This window comes from Schistocerca piceifrons, chromosome 1 (assembly GCF_021461385.2).
Source record: "Schistocerca piceifrons isolate TAMUIC-IGC-003096 chromosome 1, iqSchPice1.1, whole genome shotgun sequence".
Lineage (NCBI taxonomy): Eukaryota > Metazoa > Arthropoda > Insecta > Orthoptera > Acrididae > Schistocerca > Schistocerca piceifrons.
The window spans coordinates 501,126,854-501,148,408 of NC_060138.1; the positions used below are offsets into that span (position 1 = coordinate 501,126,854).

Sequence of the window (21,555 nt, forward strand, 5' to 3'; positions counted from 1 at the left end):
TCTCTGCGGAGGAGTCAGACAAAGTGTGCTTCACGACAGCCCGCCTTCCCTATTTTTCCATTCCTTACCATCCTGTATTTTTCTATTCCATATGGCAACAGGAAATCTTGGGGCATAGTGAAACCTATTCTCCTAGGGGAGAATGCCCTGACGACAAATCCCAGAAGCAGAAAAGTGGCACACTCACTACTGGGCTAATGCTGTGCAGCACCCATAACATGGACAGGAGAGATTTACCAATGTCAAAAACCTTACAAGTGTGTCTCAGAATACGATGTTTTGATTTAGGCGTTGGCAAACGGAATATTAGAATTCTATATGGACCAGAAGCTGCCAAAATTGTAGCAGGACAGAAAGACACATGTAGGCCAGCAATCGAGAAAATGTATACAACACACAAAACCTGAAGCAGAACCTTGTTGTGAGCTTGACGACCTTCCTCATAAACGGATACACAAAGGGACCTGTGCTTCTCCAGATGGTAATACCATCAATCAGACTGAACAAATTTCTGTAGATGAGCAGTATATGGGCTATACGATAATTTACAGATTGGTTGGTTCATTTTGGGGAGGGGACCAAATAGCAAGGTCATCGATCCCATTGGCTTTGAGAATGAAGACAGCCATGCCCTTTCAAATTAACCAACCCAGCATTTGCCTGAAGCGATTTAGGGAAATCATGGAAAACCTAGACAAAGATGGCCAAAAGTGGGTTTGAACTGTCGTCCTCCTGAATATGAGTCCATTACATATTATAAAGGGACTGATGCAGACACACACCTTTACCTAGTAATTGGCAAACAATAACTACAGCACATATATATATCTAAAACAAAGATGATGTGACTTACCAAATGAAAGTGCTGGCAGGTCGACAGACACACAAACAAACACAAACATACACACAAAATTCAAGCTTTCGCAACAAATTGTTGCCTCATCAGGAAAGAGGGAAGGAGAGGGAAAGACGAAAGGATGTGGGTTTTAAGGGAGAGGGTAAGGAGTCATTCCAATCCCGGGAGCAGAAAGACCTACCTTAGGGGGAAAAAAGGACGGGTATACACTCGCACACACACACACACATCCATCCACACATATACAGACACAAGCAGACATAGATATATTTTTCCTACGTGGAATGTTTCCCTCTATTATAACCATATATAATTTCCATGCTAGAGCTCATTTCGTCCAGGGCCTCGCTGCGATGGAGCACTTCCTTTCACGCTGATCACCTGCCACCCTACCTAAAACCTCTTTCCTCATTACCTTAGCCAGTTTCATCCTGACCCACAACTTTTTCACTTTTGAAGGCCAGACATACCAACAATTAAAGGGAACAGCCATGGGTACCAGGATGGCCCCCTCGTACGCCAACCTATTCATGGGTCGCTTAGAGGAAGCCTTCTTGGTTACCCAGGCCTGCCAACCCAAAGTTTGGTACAGATTTATTGATGACATTTTCATGACCTGGACTCACAGTGAAGAAGAACTCCAGAATTTCCTCTCCAACCTCAACTCCTTTGGTTCCATCAGATTCACCTGGTCCTACTCCAAATCCCATGCCACTTTCCTTGATGTTGACCTCCATCTGTCCAATGGCCAGCTTCACACGTCCGTCCACATCAAACCCACCAACAAGCAACAGTACCTCCATTATGACAGCTGCCACCCATTCCACATCAAACGGTCCCTTCCCTACAGCCTAGGTCTTCGTGGCAAACGAATCTGCTCCAGTCCGGAATCCCTGAACCATTACACCAACAACCTGAAAACAGCTTTCACATCCCGCAACTACCCTCCCGACCTGGTACAGAAGCAAATAACCAGAGCCACTTCCTCATCCCCTCAAACCCAGAAACTCCCACAGAAGAACCACAAAAGTGCCCCACTTGTGACAGGATACTTTCCAGGACTGGATCAGACTCTGAATGTGGCTCTCCAGCAGGGATATGACTTCCTCAAATCCTGCCCTGAAATGAGATCCATCCTTCATGAAATCCTCCCCACTCCACCAAGAGCGTCTTTCCGCCTTCCACCTAACCTTCGTAACCTCTTAGTTCACCCCTATGAAATCCCCAAACCACCTTCCTTACCCTCTGGCTCCTACCCTTGTAATCGCCCCCGGTGTAAAACCTGTCCAATGCACCCTCCCACCACCACCTACTCCAGTCCTGTAACCCGGAAGGTGTACACGATCAAAGGCAGAGCCACGTGTGAAAGCACCCACGTGATTTACCAACTGACCTGCCCACACTGTGAAGCTTTCTATGTGGGAATGACCAGCAACAAACTGTCCATTCGCATGAATGGACACAGGCAGACAGTGTTTGTTGGTAATGAGGATCACCCTGTGGCTAAACATGCCTTGGTGCACGGCCAGCACATCTTGGCACAGTGTTACACTGTCCTGGTTATCTGGATACTTCTCACTAATACCAACTTGTCAGAACTCCGAAGATGGGAACTTGCCCTTCAGTATATCCTCTCTTCTCGTTATCCGCCAGGCCTCAACCTCTGCTAATTTCAAGTTGCCGCCGCTCATACCTCACCTGTCTTTCAACAACATCTTTGCCTCTTTACTTCCGCCTCGACTGACATCTCTGCCCAAACTCTTTGCCTTTACAAATGTCTGCTTGTGTCTGTGTATGTGCGGATGGATATGTGTGTGTGTGCGCGAGTGTATACCTGTCCTTTTTCCCCCTAAGTTAAGTCTTTCCGCTCCCAGGATTGGAATGACTCCTTACCCTCTCCCTTAAAACCTGCATCCTTTCGTCTTTCCCTCTCCTTCCCTCTTTCCTGACGAAGCAACCATTGGTTGCGAAAGCTAGAATTTTCTGTATGTATGTGTCTGTTTGTGTTTCTATCGACCTGCCAGCGCTTTCGTATGGTAAGTCACTTCATCTTTGTTTTTATACACACAAAGATGATGTGACTTACCAAACGAAAGTGCTGGCAGGTCGATAGACACACAAAGAAACCCAAACATACACACAAAATTCAAGCTTTTGCAACCAACGGTTGCTTCATCAGGAAAGAGGGAAGGAGAGGGAAAGACGAAAGGATGTGGGTTTTAAGGGAGAGGGTAAGGAGTCATTCCAATCCCGGGAGCGGAAAAATATATCTAAAAACAAAGATGTAGTGACTTACCAAATGAAAGTGCTGGCAGGTCGACAGACACACAAACAAACACAAACATACACACAAAATTCAAGCTTTCACAACAAACTGTTGCCTCATCAGGAAAGAGGGAAGGAGAGGGAAAGACGAAAGGATGTGGGTTTTAAGGGAGAGGGTAAGGAGTCATTCCAATCCCGGGAGCGGAAAGACTTACCTTAGGGGGAAAAAAAGACGGGTATACACTCGCACACACACACATATCCATCCACACATATATCTGCTTGTGTCTGTATATGTGTGTGTGTGTGTGTGTGCGAGTGTATACCCGTCCTTTTTTCCCCCTAAGGTAAGTCTTTCCGCTCCCGGGATTGGAATGACTCCTTACCCTCTCCCTTAAAACCCACATCCTTTCGTCTTTCCCTCTCCTTCCCTCTTTCCTGATGAGGCAACAGTTTGTTGTGAAAGCTTGAATTTTGTGTGTATGTTTGTGTTTGTTTGTGTGTCTGTCGACCTGCCAGCACTTTCATTTGGTAAGTCACTACATCTTTGTTTTTAGATATATTTTTCCTACGTAGAATGTTTCCCTCTATTATAACCATATATATGAAATTGTGTGTGTGTGTGTGTGTGTGTGTTTTATTGTGTCTGTCTACCAGCACTTTACCGATTAAAAACAAAGATTCCATGACTTACCAAAAGGGAAAGCGCAATAAAAAACACACACACACAGAATTTCAAGCTTTCGCAACCAACGGTTGCTTCGTCAGGAAAGAGGGAAGGAGAGGGAAAGACGAAAGGATGTGGGTTTTAAGGGAGAGGGTAAGGAGTCATTCCAATCCTGGGAGCGGAAAGACTTACCTTAGGGGGAAAAAAGGACAGGTATACACTCTCTTGTCTACGCAACCCCAGTACCAAATGTAGAGACTCTTCGTGCTCGTATTGTGGACGGCTGTGATACAATACGCCATTCTCCAGGGCTGCATCAGCGCATCAGGGATTCCATGCGATGGAGGGTGGATGCATGTATCCTTGCTAACGGAGGACATTTTGAACATGTCCTGTAACAAAGTGTTTGAAGTCACGCTGGTACGTTCCGTTGCTGTGTGTTTCCATTCCATGATTAATGTGATTTGAAGAGAAGTAATAAAATGAGCTCTAACATGGAAAGTAAGCATTTCCGGACACATGTCCACATAACATATTTTCTTTCCTTGTGTATGAGGAATGAAGTTTGGCCGTACCTTTTTGTAACACCCTATATATATATTTTTGAATCACCCTGTATATGAATACACAAATGTCTGCTTGTGTCTGTGTATGTGTGGATGGATATGTGTGTGTGTGTGCGAGTGTATACCTGTCCTTTTTCCCCCCTAAGGTAAGTCTTTCCGCTCCCGGGATTGGAATGACTCCTTACCCTCTCCCTTAAAACCCATATCCTTTTGTCTTTCCTTCTCCTTCCCTCTTTCCTGACGAGGCAACCATTGGTTGCGAAAGCTAGAATTTTGTGTGTATGTTTGTGTTTGTTTGTGTGTCTATCGACCTGCCAGCGCTTTTGTTTGGTAAGTTTCATCATCTTTCTTTGTGTCTGTTTGTGACTCAACATTTCTTCTCCATGGTTAAGTAGCGACCTATCCTTCTCATAATATTGCTAGTACCTTAATTTTTTTGTATATTTCCACTTTTTAAAGTCTTATGGCATACATTTCTGGGTTAACACACTGTTTAGGAAGAAATTATTCATTAGCCAAATGGAGGCGGTAAGAAAATGCCTAATGTGTGTGCAAGCGTAGTGATCTTGCAGATGCCTCTTAGATAAAGTTACACATTTTAAATCGTTCTCCACAATAACAATAACTGCGAATGGAATTCATGATAAATAATCCATTGCACTTTTAAGAGAATAGTGATGTCCAGAACTACAACATTAGAAGAAAAAATTATCTTTATTATTCACCAACCAAAGTTGTCAGTAGTTCAGAAAGGAGTTCAATATGCTGTCACAAAATTCTTTGTTCGTGTGCCCTACAACATAAAATGTCAAATAGGTAGCAAAGTAAATTTTAAATTGTGCTAAAATTATTTCTTCTGCACAACAACACACATTCTATTCTGTAGATGAATCTTATCAATAGCTACATAAGTAGTACTAAGAACAATTATATGTTCATTACAATTAAATTTAAGGCAGAATGTTCTTTGAAAACGCACATATGAAGCAAATGACTACTTAACATCTAACAAAGAAACCGAGATAATGGAGGGGGTGGAAGTGGGGCGAGGGTAAAGACAGTATGAAAAATATACAGTAGTTCAGTCCATTTTTTGGCATATGGAATTACTGTGGGCTGGACAGCAAATACTTCTTTCACAGCACAATGTCTTCAGTCATGACATAAAAAGCTAATAACCACAAACTACCACGTGGTAGCAGTAAATTAAATGTCAAGAGCTGGCATTTCATGATGTGACTACTGTTCTCCCATTCGGGACATTCCATGTTAATTGTCCTAGAATAAAAAATAGTCCCCACTCGATCATCTCAGATTTGGTTCAAAACTTGTTTTTGTATACGTATGTATGTGTTAGGTCAATGTGCAAAATTTTGGCTCAATTGTTATAGTGGTTCACAAAGCACACGGCGTGAAGAATCAGTTAACTTTGTGCATCTTCTGTGATATCTATCACTCCGAATTTTTGTATCCTAGTACAACTTTTGTTGCTGAATGCAGCTAAAACATTCAGATTCCTTAGAAATGACTACCCATTATGCCACTTGGTCTGAAAGTGCCTTGTACAATTTATTATGAAAGATTCAAGCCCTACTTTAATCATCCTTTACTATAAGGGAAAGTCAGCTGGAACCTGGATTTTTGGACTGCTAGTCAACAACCAGGTGCTCACTATACTACACCAGTATTAACATTTATTAGTAAATAGTTATGATTTTATTGACCCTTGTATCAAGGGTCAAATTGAAAATTGCAAATTTCTAGCAATTTCAGGATCAGTTTTCTATATTGTTATCAACTCTGATCTTCTTTCTTTTGACACCACTGCAAAGAACCTTTCTATTGACACCACTGCAAAGAACACACTGTTGCTAAAAGGGACTTGAAAAAGTAGAATGGTAATTTTCCATATAAGGCATTTAAAATAGATTAAAAGAAACCTAAGCTGTTACGGTCACCACATGTATTACTGTGTTGGCAGCTGTTGTGCTGGAGAATGTCAAGGCACTTGTGATGTGATTTGCTGGCAGAAATTATTTGCAGCATGATACTTCTGTTCCTCTGATGTGCAGGAGCAACTGTTTCATATATTGGTCCAGAAATTTCTGGAAATTAAATATGCAGGTATGACTTTTATAACACAGGGCATGGGTTGCAGAAACTTCTGTAAATTAAGATGCTGTTTTATAACACAGGGCATGGATTCCGGAAACTTCTGGAAATTTGATTTGCTGGTATGACTATTTTATAACAGGGCATGGGTTCAAGAAATTTTGGATATTTGATATGCAGGTATGACTGTTTTATAAAAATATTCTTTGAAAACGCACATATGGAGCAAATGACTACTGAACATCTAACAAAGAAACTGAGATAATTTGCATGGATTTAAGAAACTTATATGCCGGTAGCCTACAACAGTTTCATAACAAGGCACTAGAAACTTCCGGAATTTTCTGTAATGTTCTCCTGTATCCTCACTTTATACATTCACAATATATAAGATGTAATTTGATTTGGGTAGCATTCATGTTTGTATGCAAATTGTCAATCATTTGTAGTTATTACCTGTGAATGTTTACATTGCAGTTTGGTTGAATCCTTCAATACACTATTGAATGATTGCTGAAGTTACAACTTGTTATGGCTTCAAACAATGGAAATATGGACCATTGGACAAATCAACAAGTCTGTGTGTCATTTAACTAAGTTCACCAAGGACAAATGCCTTCTGAAGTCAATTAGTGACCTCTCTGAGGAGGATTGGAATTTGCTGATCGTTGAGTTGGATGTTAAGACATCATGAATCAGAACTGTTGACTAGGTTTAAATATCTGCAGAAATCATGCTACAGTCTATTTTAAAAGAACAATAGTGTTCAACAAAGGTCTGCGTCCTGTTGATGTTGCAACAGCCGACTGTTTGGAACAACTTACAACAGGTGATGTTAAGCCTGGACAGAGGCTTTGCTATGCTTGTTGATATCAATGCAAAAAAGGCCAAGCCATTGCCATCATCAGAGCCTACAGTTGCTTCAGACAGCTTGAACTCTAGTTTGACAGCAACTGGTGCGTCACCACTAAAATTTCAGTGTGTTTCAAACTGGGATTCTAGTGGATATGCAAAATGAAAGATAAGGCAAGTTCAAATGATTATGGCTACCAAAATTGCTGAAATTGGTGGGCTTAGAGCAGATGATGTCACAGAATCGCAACCAGGTCAACTTCTGAGAAAATTCAGATTTTAATTTTGGCCCCTAGCAGGGGAAGGCATAGTAGCGAAACCAGATACAAAGCAAGAAAACGCTTTGCAAGAGATATTAAGGAAAGTGTAGCAAAATTCTATGACAGTGATGAAGTCAGCCGAATCTGCCCTGCAAAAAAGGACTTTGTTGGCATAAGGACACCAGCTGGTCCAAAAGTTCATATGCAGAAATGTCTGCTGCTTTGTAGCTTGAAAGAAGCCTATCAAGAATCATCATCATCAGTTATCTGCTATATTAGCAGGTCCTTTGCCTCTCCATTTTCTGCGATCCATTGCTTCCTTCTTAAGGCTGCTGTATGTTGTACCGTCCATCATGTCATCCAGTATCTGGAATCTCTTCCTTCCTCGCTTCCTTTTCCCTTCTACATAACCTTCTAAAACTGTTTTTATCAGTCAGTCATTCTTTCTTAATATATGCCCAATCCAATTTCTTTTTCTTCTCTTTAATACATCTAGTAACTGTCTTTTCTCTCCCACTCTTCTCAGTACCTCTTCATTTTTTACTCTGTCCATCCAACTTATTCTTTCCATCTTCCGCCATGTCCAGATCTCAAAAGCCTCCAGCCTTTCTCTGTCTTTTTTCCTCATAGTCCATGTTTCAGCGCCATATAGAACAACACTCCATACAAGACATTTTATGAGTCTCTTTCTGAGTTCTCTGTCCAGACCGTTGCAGAAGATTCTCCTTTTCTTATAAAACGCCTCTTTTTCCATTGCTATCCTTGTTTTAATTTCTGTGGTGCACTTCCAGTCGGTGTCTATTCTGCTTCCAAGATACTTAAAATTTTGCACATGTTCTAGTGTTTCTCCATTCAGCACAATTTTTATTTCCTTATTTCCTCCTATTGCCAATACTTTTGTTTTATTTGTGTTAATTTTCATTCCATATTTTTTCCGTTAGTTGCAATGGTGTCCACCAAATCCTGTAATTCTTTTTCCCCTGTGGCTAGAAGGACCATGTCATCAGCAAATCTCAAGCACCCTACTCTTCTTCCTCCAATTTCTACTCCTTAGTCATCTAATGAGCATTGGTCAATCATATTTTCCAAGTACAGGTTGAAAAGAGTAGGTGATAAACAGCATCCTTGTCTTACTCCTTTCCCTAGTCTGATCCAGTTTGTACTTTCTCCTCTCACTTTAACTGAAACTTTTTGATTAAGGTATAATGAGTTTATAAGTCTTCTGGTTTTCCAGTCCACTCTCTTTTCCCTCATAATAGTCGCCAGCTTGTCCCAAACCACATTGTCAAATGCCTTTTCTAAATCGATGAAGCACATATATAGGTCTCTTCCTTTTTCAATAAACCTTTCTCCCAAGATTTGTAGGAGCCCTATTGCATCTCTGGTGCCTGTATTCCGTCTAAAGCCAAACTGCTCCTCACCGAGATTCTCCTCTATTACTTTTTCAAGTCAAGAATACTTTATTCTTTATCAAGAATACTGCAGACAAAATTTACCAAAAGTTGGCTTTTCCAAACTTTGTGAGCTCCGGACAAAGTGGTGCATCATAGTTGGTTCAGCAGGAACACACTCAGTTTGTGTTTGTACAGCTCATCAAAATGTCAAGTTGATGCTAGCAGCAACTCCAATTAAGGATGACTACAAGAGTTTGTTAGCCAAAACGGTTTGCAATATGGATTCAAAAGATTACATGCTCTGACGACGTGACCAATGCCCTGGATTAGAAGTCTTGGAAAGATTTGTAGAAGCTGCATTTAACGAGAACAACACTGATGAAGCAATTTAATACAAGGAATGGATACACGCTGACCAAGATACCCAGGAGACAAAGCAGTCAACGATTGAAGAATTTATTCAAAACATTGTGACCAAAATTGTGACAAGAAAACAAAGAAAATCTAGAATGTGGAAAGTTGGTTTTTCTGATGGATTTTGGAGAAAATTATTCATTTATTGCACAGGACGCTGTATAAGGCTTCCTTTAGGAAAATAGTCAGGCCACATTACATCCCTTTGTTATTTATTACAAGGCCTTGACTGGAAAGATCGAGTCTCTTAGCTTCTGCATCAGTGCAGAATGGAACTTCTTCACCACAAACCATGGAAAGTCTCCATGTGATGGTATTTGGGGGACAACAAAGTGATTAGCAGCAAGAGCAACTCTCGAACGGCCAACTTCAGATCAAATTCTAACACCAAGTGATCTACTCAGATTTTGTGACGAACAAGTTAACAGAATCAAATTTCTTTTCATCAAAAAGGATCAAATTGATGCTGCAAGACCTTTTCAAGAAAGGAGATTTGAAAAAGGTTACATGATTGCAGGGACCAGAGAAAACCACTGCTTCAGACCAATCGATGAAAAACTGTTACAAATCAGCAGAGTTTCCAATGACACAGTGTCATTTATTGCAAGTGTTGATCAATCAGTATACTTCATGAGTGTTCCAATTGACAGCATCCAATCTGGGCAATACACAGCCTGCATTTATGACAGCAAATGGTGGATTGGAAACATCTGTGACACATCATTGGAAGAACAAGATGTCTTCATCAGTTTCATGCATCCACATGGTCCAACTAATTTGTTTCATTGCCCCTAAGGAAGGACACCTGCTGGATCCCAGAGCAGCAGATAATCAGCATTTTGTCAGTTCAAAGTGCAAATTCCATGGGTTGGAAATACACTTACGCAATTAGATGTGCTGAAGAGCATTGCAGAGAATTTTAGAGTCATGATAATGGTTTCATGAACTCCGGCAACAAATGTATTATACTTGGTTCATTTTGTGAACTCATTGCTTTGTTACATTCACAACAATGTTGTTTATTTGCTCATTTTTCTATGTCATTCATTAAAGCTATTCTGTCAAGCATGCGGTATGCGCAAAAGCAAAGGTATCTTTGAAGCTACTTTAGAAACCTTATATGTAAAATTACCATTCGCTTTTTAATGTTCCTTGTAGCAAAAAATGAGCTCTTTCCAATGGTGTCAGTTAAAAGAAGATCAAAGATGGTAGGGTAGCCATATAAAAAGCTGGTCCTGAAAAATTCTGTAAATTTTCTGTTTGACACTTCAGACAAGGATCAATAAAATCAGAACTATATACTCATAAATGTGAATGCTTGTGTAGTATAGTGAGCAGCTGGTTGTTGGCTAGCAGCTCAAAAATCACAGTCACGGCTGATTTTCCCTTAAAATAAAAGTTGCTTAAAGTATGACTTATATACTTCACCATAAATTTTACAAAGCACTTTCAGACCAAGTAACATATGGTATAGTAATTTTTGAGGAATTTGAGTGCTATAGCTCCATTCAGCACTAAAAGTTGTACTAGTGTACAAAAATCCAAGGTGCTAGATGTCACAACAGATGCACAAAGCTATACCAAAGTTGGCCAAATTATTCACCCCGTGCACTTTATGATTCGGTATAGGTCCACTCAAGTGGCCCTAGCTCTCGAACCACTGAAAGAACTGAACCAAAATTTTGCACAGTGACCTAACACATACATGTGTAAAAGTTTTGAACCGAATCTGAAATGGTCGAGTGGCGACCCCTAGGGCACTTGATGTGGAATAACCCATTTTAAAAACATCTGCGTTAAATTCTGGAAGGCTCTCAGGACTAATTCAATGGTGCATGTGAGCATGTGCTTAAATATAACACGACGAACGCGATTAAGACATTTAAAACCTATGTGCTGCATTACTGCACCTCTTTCAACACGTTTATGAAATAGTCTACATATTATACTAGTTGTTACAGGAGATATACGCATTCCGAGAGCACACAAACAGTTCTGTCGTACAATTTGGTGTCCAGGGTGACGCTTGTTTAATATCTGTTTCACTTAAATTTTAGACAGGTTTGTTGCTCATTAATGCTTACTTCACTACGTTACTGTTCCGCAGGACATTAACATTTTCAGACTCTGGCAAATAAAATCTTTCGTCCAACAAAAACAATGGTCGCTCAATCCCGAACACTTCCGAAATTCTGTCAACCACATCTGCTATTTGCCGGTCACGAGAGAGATCGACATAAACACAGGAGAACTTCTTGATGTCACTAAAGAACTGAGACAAATCGAGCCTGACTCTAAAACCACCGGCTTCCATTACTCTCCACTAGATAACCACAACATCGCACAGATTACAAAATAAACATAAACACGAGTACTTCCCAAAGACCTTCCTTTAAATAACAAAGAACACACAGCCCATGGGCCAGTATGAGCTGTTGCAAACATCTTTCGTAAAAGAAAGGGCACAAGCTAGACCGCACAAGGCCTGAACATTGTCTACGTACACTCAAAGCTAAAGTCTGCGAAGAAAGTAGCACTGTAGGTACTAGGTACGCCTACAATGAAATGTCAAATTGCTGTGTGTTTGTTAGCGTCTGTCGTCTGTGTGTCTTACGCAGATACTGCAAAACAGCAAGTAGCCAAAGCAAGAATAGAAGTACGAGATATTATGTGTAACTAGTCGAACATGTGGTACTTAATGGTAATTCAACCAAATTTTATGACTTTCAGCGTTAACTATAGTTTCATGTTCTTCTTTGTAGAGCTGTAAGGGATGTCGTCTGAACAGACTACCAGATGTCAAAAAGTTCATCTTTGAAGATGTTCCGCTGTAGTATCCTTTTGTTAGAATTGTAGTATTGATTGAAATGTTTTCGCTCAGAACTAAAGGGCGTCGTTATTCAAGTACGTTAACAGCCTCCTCCGGTAGCGGTAGTGAATGTTCGGTAATTTCAGTTCCAAAATCCAGACCTAGAATATTGATTGACGGTATAGATGTTACCCCGGAACCATTATTTGTTGATATTGAAGACGTATTTGTCAGTGAATACATACAACCAGACGTATCTCATGACGTGATTTCGCGACGAAAAGCTGGAACTCTAGTATCTAGAGCTCCTTCTCTGAAAGAAACTACCGATTCGTATTCAGTGGAGTATGCATTGCCTCAGAAACAGCCAGAGAATGGGAGAGTAGATTTTCAGACTTGCGAACAAAAGGCTAATTCCGTGGATATGTTGTACGGAAAGAAGATAGATGCAGAAGATAAACGAGTGGCCGATCTTGCGTTGCCAGACAAAATAGTAATTCGTATGCGCGAAACTCTGACGTTTTTTCTTTTGGATGTACCTAGCACAGTAGCAGAAAGAGATTTCGAGGAAGGGCAGCGTATTGCAGAGGACAATGAGTTATACGATTATTTAACTAAGGGGGAAGGTCAAAATCGGTACACCAGGGACACTGAAGTGCAAACTGTGTGGACTGTAAGGAAAAGTAAGGCAACGCTTGCACCTATGTGTGCAATGAGAGATAACTTTGCCATGGCGTCTACGTACGATCTGTATAAATCTTTTGGGAACAACTGAACCTTTGATTTTCGCTAAACTGGAAGACAGTTAAGTTCCTTAACGTACCTGCAGCGAAGATGTGACTTTCAAATCGGTGCCGGGGGCATCGCCGGAGCTTATATTACTAAACAAATTTGATCAGGTAAGTGTGATGATGCTTACATTAATTAATTGGCAAATCTCACACTGACAAGTTGCCGTGTTGCTGCAGTGGGTACCCCCTACCAATTTCGCCTGTTGAAAATCCACTTATTACCTCAGTGGCATTATGTTTTTACTTCACGTTGGTCGTTTCAGCAGTGAACAAATACTGCTCGTTAGTGTAGTGTAGTGTAACGAGTGTTAGAGTATGATTGTGGTATTGACTGGAGCCTCCTCCCCCACTCTCTTCTGGAAATCTTGATTGTGGTGACGGCTGAGTTGTAGCATAGCCTGATGTCTAGATTACGCCAGAAAGTGCTTATTTGGTTAAAAGGTGGTGAAGCTAATGAACGTGAATGCCATAGAAAGGTTGTGGCAACAGCTTTACTTAATGACATAGGTTTATATTTTCACGCCAGATTTAATGCACCTTTTGGCATAAAAGCTAAAGCTGCAGGGTAAATTCGGGAAACTTACATTGGATTGTGTATGAGACTCTGGTGAGTATTTTGATGAATATTATTTACATACAGAGCCTGACAAAAAGGATGAAAGTGCCCAGAAGACATGGTCAGATCTTGGTGTAACTTCATACATGCATCCACTTAATGGCAGGTACGTAAAAACAGTCAGAGTTGCAATGCTCATAGACCAGCAGAATGGCAACCAGAGTACATTAATTGCCATTGTTCATGTGTAATGCTATCATGCTTGGTAGAGTATTACATAAAGGGCATGAACGGTGTTAGATGTTGAGTGATCACTGTGAAGACTCTCCCTGCACACATAAATTATCTGATGTATAGAGTGAAGAGTATTCTGCAACTATTTGCTGATAACGCTGTAGTATTTGGGAAAGTATCATCATTGAGTGACTGTATAAGGATACAGGATGACTTCAACAAAATTTTTAAATTTTGTGATTAATGGCAGCCTGCTGTAAAGTAGAAAAATATAAGTTAGTGGAGATGAGGGGGGAAAATAATCCTTCACTGTTCAAATAGTGTGTGGTGTGCTATTTGCACAGTCATGTCGATTAAATATCTAGGTATAGGTAATGTTGCAAAGCAATATGAAACAGGATGAGCATTTGATGTCAGTGGTAGAGGAAGCAAATATTTGGCTTCAGTATATAGGGAGAATTTTAGGAAAGTGTAGCTCGTCTATAATGGATACCACATGAAGAAAACCAGGATTTGTGGCTTACTGTAAAATGATTCTATTGCCAACACATTTTGCGTGAGGACCACGAGGACAAGACAAGAGAAAGTGGAGCTTGTATGGAAGCATATAGACAGTTGTTTTTTTCTCCTCATTCCATTTGCCTTTTGTACAGGAAAAGGAATGACTAGCAGTGGTATAAAGTACTCTCTGCCATGCACCAAATAGTGGCCTTCAAAGTATATATGTAGATATAAAAGGACATGGAGATGCCACATACTCGAGTGAGGCAGCACTATTAAGAGTGTATGAGGGGCCTCATTTATTTGCATAATTGAATCATGCAGTATCTAGATTTGCTGGGCAATTTTATGTGCCAGATGATAGCCTGCGAGAGAATGTGAGGGCAGGCATACTCATCATCAGTGTTCCGATTGACATCATGACAGGAAGGATTGCTGTATTGTGCAGCAAGTACATCATAATCCCTTCACATCTCTGTCTACCATCTGAGAACAAGTGATGGATTCCCTATAACATTCAGCAGCTGGACCAGGTAGGCTGCTGTTAAGACCACAATGTGAAACAGCTGCGTTTGGAGTGGTGCTATGTCTGGGAAGCATGGGCTGCCAATGAGTGGCATCACATTGTGTTCAGTAATGAATTGCAGTTCTACACTACCACAGGTAACCATCATTGGTGAGTATGTTGTCAATCTGTGAAGAGATACCACCCTTCAAATGTTTTGGTGAGATGGTGAGAGACAGATTTGGTGTGGGAGCCAGATCACAGCTGGTTGGAGGGGTCTCCAATGGCACAAAGGTATGTCACCAACATCCTGTGACTTCATGTGCTGTCTTTCATGCTATAGTATCATGCTGTAGTATTTCAACAGGACGATCCCTTTCCGCATGGCACGTCAGATTTCAGCGCTGTCCTCGTCCCAATATCCAGGATATCAAGGACCACTTACAACACCTGTGGGCCAGCTTGTCCCAGAAGAGGGCACAATGGCTTTATGAAATCATTCCCAACCAACTCAATTCATACATGTAGAACAGAGGTAGTGTAATGTCATATTGATAATAAGTGGATAATACTGCCACGTTCTGTGTAAATTGGACTCGATTTTGTGATCACTGAAATTACGTCACATACCCTTTCAACATGTGAAGTTTCATTTTGTTTCCTCCTACATTTCTGGTTGCTGGTGTGTGTGTGTGTGTGTGGGGGGGGGGGGGGGGGCAGCCCATATCATAGATAAACTATGGAAAATGGAAGGTATTCCCAGTAAATGTGTCTTAGTGAGGTCAGCCATTTTGTCTCAGTTTTCAGAAGACTATTTTTCATTAATTGAATAAGAAAATACTGACAGCTGTTGTTAATGAATAATAAAGGTGTCAGGTCAGGTACAGATTATTTTCAGTAACTCATACTCTTCAGCTGCTCCACTGTCCAAAGGCACACAAACAGTTTTGGTAGCTTCTCTGTGATTGCAGTGTTCATATTGTGGCACAAAAAAGGCAATCAAATTGTAAAACACTTTTCAGGAGTACTATTCCAGGAGAAGCAGGGTTTTTGATGGGGACAATGGTGGTTGTGACACATATGATTGCTTTGCCACTTGCTGCCAAACAAAACTATGATCTCACAGTCTAATGTAGATCTTGTGGGCTATGTTAAAGATCAGTGTGTCACTACATTCTGCATTTACAGAAAATACAGTATCAGTGGTGGGGTCAATGGAAGCGTCCAGTCCCACCCATCGGCTTTGATGACCTGTGATTTAAGGCTGTTGTGGTGTGTGACATCATGACAGCACCGAGTTTAGTTTATGAGTGTGGTGTGTTTATAGGTGTTATTTTGTTGCGGTCAGTGGTGCCCTCTGGTGGTGTGTTTATGGATTGCGTGTTATGTGGTGTATTGGGTTCATTTTTGTGTTACTGCTTGAACCGTGAGGTATTGTTTAAATTAATTTGTTGCTACCTTAGTTAGGTATGGAGGATATGACGGATAAGTTCAACAGTGTGCATTTTCGTGCAGAGATGAGGGACAGTGCTTTGTCCCTCATCAAATTTTTGCAACTTTATGGGCTGTGTGTGTGGCTGTGTGTGATTGTAGTGGCTGACCTAGAGTACAGAGCTGGAATTTTTTTGTGGTAAGTAGTCATTCTTTTCGGTGTATTTTTGCGTGTTATGGTAGTTAGTGGGGTACTTCTGAGTTGTTTGGTTGGTGGTATTGGTGATTTGGTATTGTGAGCTGCTGTTGAGCTATATAGGTCAAGGGAAGTGTTCAATTCCAATTTTGTTTGTCTAGGTGTTGTTTTTGTGGTACCAATATTTGTGACGGTGGTGTAATTTTTGGAGTTTTATAATGTGGTATCGACAATTGCGGTTGAGCTGTATAGGTGAAGGGAACTGACCGATTCCAGAGGATATTGTGTGTAGTGGAAGTTGGGAATTTTATTTTGTCATGTGGTACGGTGGTGTGTGTTTATATTCAGTTTGCCCCACCCAAAAATCCCCAATTTCCCACACTTGTCCTGTTAGTTTGACTATATTTTTGGAAGAAGATGTGTGTGGTGGTTTTTCAATTTATTTTCACTTTTGTTGTCATGTTTACATAATAACGTCATAGGCGCAATATTAAAGTCATAGTGAATGGTTGTTACCGCCATATTGGCGATGTCATGGTTCAAAGCAGACTGGTGGAATCGGACGCTTCTGTCTTCTGTATATCATTGTTAAATTCGGAGTGCCAGTATCACAATCTTCAGTACACGCAAAAAGTTGATAAGTTCTCTTTCATAACCAGGCTACTCACCTTTTTGTAAAATATTCTCTGTCATTGAAGTCTTTTGTAAGACTGAAACACCCTCCTCAAAGTGACACACTAATGATACCTTCGGCATAAGGTAAGCATTCTGGATTATTACTATTATTAAGTAAATTAATTATTTGTTCTAGCTAAAGCAACTTTTGTATGCACTTTTTGTCCTTTTGTATGGGGAAGCAATAGAGTATTTCATACAGTGAGTGTGAAGTAAACAGGTATTTGTAGAAATGTTTCAGGGTCCTATATAATTTATGGTATTTGTTAAATGAAATTCGAAAAACTTTGTCTTGGAACATAATGACACGTTAGAGTGAGTTTTTGTGATTGAGAATGCTGTTTAGTCCTTCAGTTTCTCCTATGTGGTATTTGACACTATTCTGTTCACTGTTTGCCAGCACTTCACTTGGACTGCTGTGTGATTTTCATCCAAATTAGTGGCATGACAATATTTATAGACATTTTAAAATTCTGATTCATGCAAACGTATTTGATTGAAATACATTAATGTGCTTGGTTTATATTAGTGGAAATTATGGTGCAAGTGTAACCTTGTAATAATACCACTAGCTACTATGCTTGTAGACCCATAGATGGATTTCTTGTCCTAAGATGATTTCTAGTGTGGCTCATCGTGACACTAGGTCTAAATAGAAATGTACAGGGGTTCAGTCTTTAGTCTGTCCATATATTTTTATAGTCACTTATTGTTTATTTCACTTCTCACATCAATTAGTGTTTGTAAAAAAAACATCAAGCTATGCCATGGTTCTGACCATACTAAACTGTTGGCCCCTCTGTAACTGGCTGGGTACGTCAGTTCAAATGTAAGAGGACAAAGGCCACCTCCATAATCACTGTGTCTGTTGAAGAACAATGGTGCTCCTTGTAAACTTTGGATTGATGCTAGCTTTACATTTTTACTTTTATTGAATCTAATAGGGGACCTAAATTGGCCATTGGCACAGACAAAGATGAATAGGAGACTATTTCAGAAAGTTAATTGGGGAAAAAACAACAGTAAAAATCCAAAAACTTCACAAGAGATTTCTCTATTGTGACACATGATAGTAGTAGACCTTTTACTCGTGAATTTAAATTCGTTTGTTTTGCTAACTTGCAATCAGATTTTCACCCTCCTGCCTATCAAGTGCTTGAGCTGTGCTACCTACAGTTCAAAAACATAGAATGAAATTTGGAAAATGCAAAAATTAAGGCAATTTTTGATGATCCAATGTAACGGCGAATTACATTTGAAGAATATCAAATGGTTGCAATTTCAGTACTCAAAATATAGCACCTCATTTCTTGCTTATTAATATTCACGTAGAACCATTACCTCGTTGCCTATATGAAGCAGACCAATTGGCGATCAATTTACCTTACAGTATAATTTTCATGTGTGGCTGGAACTGTTTCATTTTGATATTTGAGAATTTATTATGACAACAGCATAAAAGGTACAATGAGATAATTTTTTACAGTCTCCAGTGATGATCGCTTTCAAAAACACAACAGTCCAATAACTGTTAAAAGATTCTCTCTCTCTCTCTCTCTCTCTCTCTCTCTCTCTCTCTCTCTCTCTCCATTGAGCTGTTTTGAGACTGATGTGGCACACACTGTGAAAGCTGAGCCTGTTATGGATGGTGTTATTTGCAGAAGCATGACTAGTGTATATTTAGTTTCCCACTTCATCAACAGTTACTTATCAACGAAAATAATCAGTTATTGATAATATAATGTGAATGGGTACATAAAAAATTTACTCACCCTGCAGCGGCAGGGGAACACATACGCAAAATGGTTTAACTTTTACAAGCTTTCGGAGCTAGAGGCTCTGTCTTCTGGCAGAAGAGTTGAGACTTACGGTTATACAAAATCAAGTAATTGACATGGCTCAATGTTAGCATCAATAGTGGATTGATTTGATGTCTTCGTGTGCCCTTGTTCTCTATGCTTATTCAAAGCGCTTTTGAATTGCTTGGCACACTGGTAAACACCTTGCTTTCATCAAATATTGACCATATTGCACAATTTGTCTCATATTGTGTTGCAAGTGGAATTCAGCTCCTGGTACACCTCCAGTACTAAAAAAAAAGCAGATTACAGAACACTGTTTTTCATTGGTGTAAACAGAGAGGGAAATACGAAAGCATCCGATCCCACCCATCTGCTTTGACCCATGATGTCACAAACATGGCGGGAACGACCATAAACCACGATTCCAATATGGCACATATAAAGTCGTTACGTACAAATTATGAAGAGGAAAATACAAACACACACATGTTCCACAAAAAACCTAATGACACTAACGGGACAAGTGCGGGACTTTGGGGGGGGGGGGGGGTTTGGGTGGGGACAAACTAAATATAAACAAACTTAGACACCAACCCTATACAAAACCACACAAAACGACGAAAAAAACTGACATCACAAAACTCCCCAAATACCACTAAACACAATATCTTCTGGAATCGGACACTTCCCTTGACGTATATAGCTCAACAGCAGCTCCCGATCCCACAGATTAGGATCAAACACTTCCCTTGACCTATGTAGCTCAAAAACATCTCCCGATACCAACATTCACAGCCACACATTGGGATCAAACACTTACTTTGACCTATACAGCTAAAAAAAATCTCCCGATACCAATACCAACATTCACAGCCACACATTTCTATAAAACACTTCCCTCGACCCCAACACACAGCACATACACTAAAAACAAAAGAATAAAAACTTACCACAAAAAAGTTCCGGTGCTACAAACTAGGCCACCACACACACACACACACACACACACACACACACACACACACACACACACACACACATACATACAAACCAACGAAAAAATACTCAACCAAAAGAAAGCCCCAACCCACTCACAACTCAATCTCCCCCCCCCCCCCCACCATCCCAACCTCCCCCCTCACCCCATAATAAAAAACCCATAAACAAAAATCTCAATCACACATTACAACTCAACAAAAACTTCAACAAAATAGATCCTCCACAACTATAACACAAACCAACACACTCCCCCCCCCCCTCCCCCTCACACTCTAACACGAAATAAACCACCCTAACCAACTACTTTTGGCCTATACATTTTACTAACAGCCCTTAAAAAACCCGAAAAATACAATAGCCCTCAGGGACACTCTTCCGCCAACAGTACTCGTCTAAATGAGACTGAAGGTTGGAAGAGTGCCTCTTCCCCCTTCCAAGAACTGACTTAACAGCCCCCCACAACCCCTCTATTGTATTTGTGCAAGCCCCCGTCTCATAATTTTTGAACTCTAAGCTATGGTTAACGACTAAATGATTTAATCCCCTCTCACCCAACCCCCTATATGAAGAAAATGCATCTGAAACTACTGTGGACTCCAGTTCTATGTACTCCTCAATTAACCCCACTAATTCTGCCTTAGACCTCCCTTCCACAAGCCTAAAAACACATTCACAACACCCCCCCCCCCCTCCCGGAACAACAGCCCCCAACACCCAGCCCCCCCCCCCCTCCCGGAACAACAGCCCCCAACACCCAGACACCAACCACAGACTAACCCCTCCCATACTGCCTTTTCCCAAACTGTGACTCGTCCGCCTCCACAACAGCCCCATGCACCCCCAGCTTAACCCTGTACGTAATGAACTCGGAACACAATTCACGGCAAAAAGAAAACCAATCAAGCACACTCGTCTCTCTCACACCAGTCTCATGTGCGCAAAAACTGTGTGGGGATCTATAACAAAAATAATAAGTCACCAGTACAATCTCGCGCATGCCCAACCTAGAGTTCTTGAACCAGGAACCACACTGTATGGAACGCCAAATGTCATCCTTTCGACAGTGCCACATATAACCGTCCCTGGTCCGAGACATCGGAATTTAAGCCAACTTCATTTCTTCGCGACAAATAGAGCACTTCACGACCTTGGCAATTAAACCGAACAGCTGCAGAAACTTTATCAGTTCCAAAGTGGTGTTCCCCATAAGTTCCCTCAGATGCACGCAATTAATTTTATCCGTCGTATCAATTCCTGAAGAAAAACCGCAACCGATTAATTTACTAAGATTACTACACAACATAAAGTGAACAACAGTAAATTAACCTTCACACAAAACCACAAAATCGTTAACTCACTGAAACGAATTCCACTACAAACACAACCAACACTCGAACAATTCTGTATAATGAGCAAGAGCAAACTGAGCCCATTACACCACACAAACGAAAGCCCTTAACATACCACCAGAGGGCACAACGAACCACAACACGACATCTGGAAACATGCCACACACACAAACCAAACTCCACGCCATCATGACATCACACACCACAACACTCTTACGTCATGGGTCAAAGCCGACGTGTGGGATCGGATGCTTCTGTCGACCCACAGAGTGTGACACAATGTCAACTTCGCAAGAGTGCAAAGCGAAGTGATGTGACTAT

General features: G+C 40.7%; 3 protein-coding genes across 4 annotated transcripts in view; 2 read left to right on the plus strand and 1 right to left on the minus strand.

Annotated features, from left to right (window-relative positions):
• LOC124796354 overlaps nucleotides 1-11,855 on the minus strand; it is a 73,295-nt gene extending 61,440 nt beyond the window's left edge. For both annotated transcript variants that reach the window (XM_047260507.1, XM_047260515.1), the window contains exon 1: nucleotides 11,471-11,855. In XM_047260507.1, coding sequence (XP_047116463.1) covers nucleotides 11,471-11,700 — 230 coding nt within the window. In that variant the 5' untranslated portion in view covers nucleotides 11,701-11,855. The remainder of the gene's footprint in view (nucleotides 1-11,470) is intronic.
• Nucleotides 11,848-21,555, plus strand: part of LOC124796374 (selenoprotein M-like) — a 42,435-nt gene continuing 32,727 nt past the window's right edge. The window contains exons 1-3 of the mRNA XM_047260539.1: nucleotides 11,848-12,042; nucleotides 12,149-12,219; nucleotides 13,025-13,094. Of these exons, the coding sequence (XP_047116495.1) occupies nucleotides 11,947-12,042; nucleotides 12,149-12,219; nucleotides 13,025-13,094 (237 nt within the window). The 5' untranslated portion in view covers nucleotides 11,848-11,946. The remainder of the gene's footprint in view (nucleotides 12,043-12,148; nucleotides 12,220-13,024; nucleotides 13,095-21,555) is intronic.
• LOC124796365 lies at nucleotides 12,230-13,018 on the plus strand. The gene has a single exon (XM_047260527.1). It carries the CDS (start codon nucleotides 12,254-12,256, stop codon nucleotides 12,968-12,970), a length of 717 nt encoding a protein of 238 aa, XP_047116483.1. The 5' UTR covers nucleotides 12,230-12,253; the 3' UTR covers nucleotides 12,971-13,018.

What these genes read in the sequence shown, in the direction of transcription:
- LOC124796365 (XM_047260527.1), top strand. Translation starts at nt 12,254, where the DNA reads ATGTTTTCGCTCAGAACTAAAGGGCGTCGTTATTCAAGTACGTTAACA.